Below are 1,982 nucleotides of genomic sequence, written 5' to 3'. Positions count from 1 at the left end.
AAAAAGGAAGTCAGCTATGCTTGACTCCAGGAGAAAGGAGGGAGGGAGACTTTGGATAGAACAAGGCAGAGCAGTGCCTTTCACCGTGGAGTTGCCAGGCCACTGTTCCCATGTGCTGTCCTGGGAGGCCTGGACAGGGCCCCCAGCTCCCAGGGCCAGCCTCTTTCCTGGAACTCTGGGCATTGAACATTCTGGGACTCTATGACCTGTGCTGGTGGGTCATGCGGGGGCTGGGGCTTTTTTTGAGGTGGGGGTCCCTGGACTCAGGGTCCTCCCTGGCCGCGGCCGCAGCTGAGAGAAGGGACAGGAGGTAGGATACTCCCTCATCCAGAAGGCCAGCCAGCCACCTCCTTCCCAGCCCACAGAACTGAGGCCGGACGGGAGGGTGCAGCAATGTCGGGGAGGAATTTTGACATCTCAGGGAGGGGGCAGCCCTTTTCCTCTGAGCAGTCGGGCCTGGTTCTTGGGTGGCTGTGGTTGAAGGCGGTTCAGGGGGTGCGGGGGGATTTCTGGGTGATGTAGGTCGAAGACTTCTATAAATGAGGGGACCAGGGTGGCAAACTGAGGTTGAGGGTTGTGAGAGTTCTTTCCACGAGCAGCTGGAAACCTGGATTTTGAGGCAACCCCCTGGGATGTTGAAGATAGTTGAGGCCGGGTGTGGTGGCTCATGCCTGTAATCCTAGCACTTTGGGAGGAAGAGGTGGGAGAATCCCTTGAGCCCAGGAGTTTGAGATCAGCGTAAGCAACATAGCAATACCCTGTCTCTATGAATTAAAAAAAAAAAAGAAAAATTAGGCATGGAGGTTGAGGCTAGAGTGCACTGTGATTATGCCCCTGCATGCCAGCCTGGGTGACAGTGAGACACTCTCAAAAAAAAAAAAAGAATTATTTATTGTTTTTGAGACAGAGTCTCACTCTGTCATCCTGGCTGGAGTGCTATGGCATGATCTCGGCTCATTGCAACTCACACCTCCCTGGTTCAAGCAGTTCTCCAGCCTCAGCCTCTGGAGTAACTGGGATTACAGGCACCCGCCACCACACCCAGCTAATTTTGTATTTTTAGTAGGGACAGGTTTTCTCCATGTTGGCCAGGATGGTCTCGATCTCTTGACCTCGTGATCCACCCGCCTCGGCATCCCAAAGTGCTGGGATTACAGGCGTGAGCCGCGCGCCCGGCCCATTCTTCAAATCTAAATTTGAAAACCCGGTGGGACCTGAGTCAAACCTATTCAGGGCTGCTGCTGTCCCTCCTGGCTGTGTGGCGTTGAGTGGCTTCCCGAGTTAGGCTTCTCCCTACTTCATCTCGTACCCCCATCACCAGCCCTGCGCGGGTACCAAGTGATGCCCATCCAGCTGCCCAACTTTGCAGATTTGGAAACAGCCAGAGAGGGGGAAGGACGTACCTAAGGGTGCCACTCTTCCCTCTGAACCTTGAGCTGAGGCCATGTTAGAGCCGACGCCTTTGCCTTCAGTCTTCAGTGTTCACTGTGTACAGCGAGTGTCCTGCTCTTGACACGTTGTCAAAAGCACAGCAGCAGTTAAGGAACTGCCTCCCTCCAGCCCTCCAGCCGGGTTTGTGGGTGCATACTAGGGGTCACGGAAGGAATTTGATTTCATAACGGCAGCGGTGACTTGGGCTGCATGGAAATTCACTGGGCCTGATGGAGCTGGATGGAGATGGATGCAGCTTTGGAAATCTTCCCTTTCCCTTTGGGTCCTTTGGGCTCCCCCAGCAGGTCCCCCTGTCCTGGGTGCAGGCTTGTGACAGCTGCTCAGGGATGCAGACGGGGCGCCTGAGCTCCCTCTGCGACGTGTTCCGCGGTTTCCTGAAGGTGGACGCTGCAAAAGGGTCATGTTTTTGCCTCTGCCTCCCTGTAGGGTCTGGCTCACAGCAGCGTCAGGGAGGGTCTGTGGAGTGGCTGAGTTTGGATCTAGGTGGTTGGCATTAAAATCTCCTTGGCTTTGGGTTTTTTTTTTTTTTT

At 54.8% G+C, this 1,982-nt stretch overlaps 1 protein-coding gene across 2 annotated transcripts in view; it reads left to right on the top strand.

The window, feature by feature from the left end:
* Positions 1-229: 229 nt before the first annotated feature.
* CARHSP1 (calcium regulated heat stable protein 1, 24kDa) overlaps positions 230-1,982 on the top strand; it is a 9,313-nt gene continuing 7,560 nt past the window's right edge. Inside the window, exons 1-2 of one of the 2 annotated variants that reach the window (XM_011961380.1) lie at positions 230-310; positions 1,734-1,849. In XM_011961380.1, the coding sequence (XP_011816770.1) occupies positions 1,779-1,849 (71 nt within the window). In that variant the 5' untranslated portion in view covers positions 230-310; positions 1,734-1,778. Of the gene's footprint in view, positions 311-1,625; positions 1,850-1,982 lie in introns of both variants that reach the window. The other variant, XM_011961379.1, reaches the window with a different exon arrangement.

The sequence above is a fragment of the Colobus angolensis genome, unplaced genomic scaffold (genome assembly GCF_000951035.1).
Source record: "Colobus angolensis palliatus isolate OR3802 unplaced genomic scaffold, Cang.pa_1.0 Scaffold55, whole genome shotgun sequence".
NCBI lineage: Eukaryota > Metazoa > Chordata > Mammalia > Primates > Cercopithecidae > Colobus > Colobus angolensis.
Note: the sequence above shows the minus strand (reverse complement) of the source record. Positions and strands in the feature narration are given on the sequence as shown.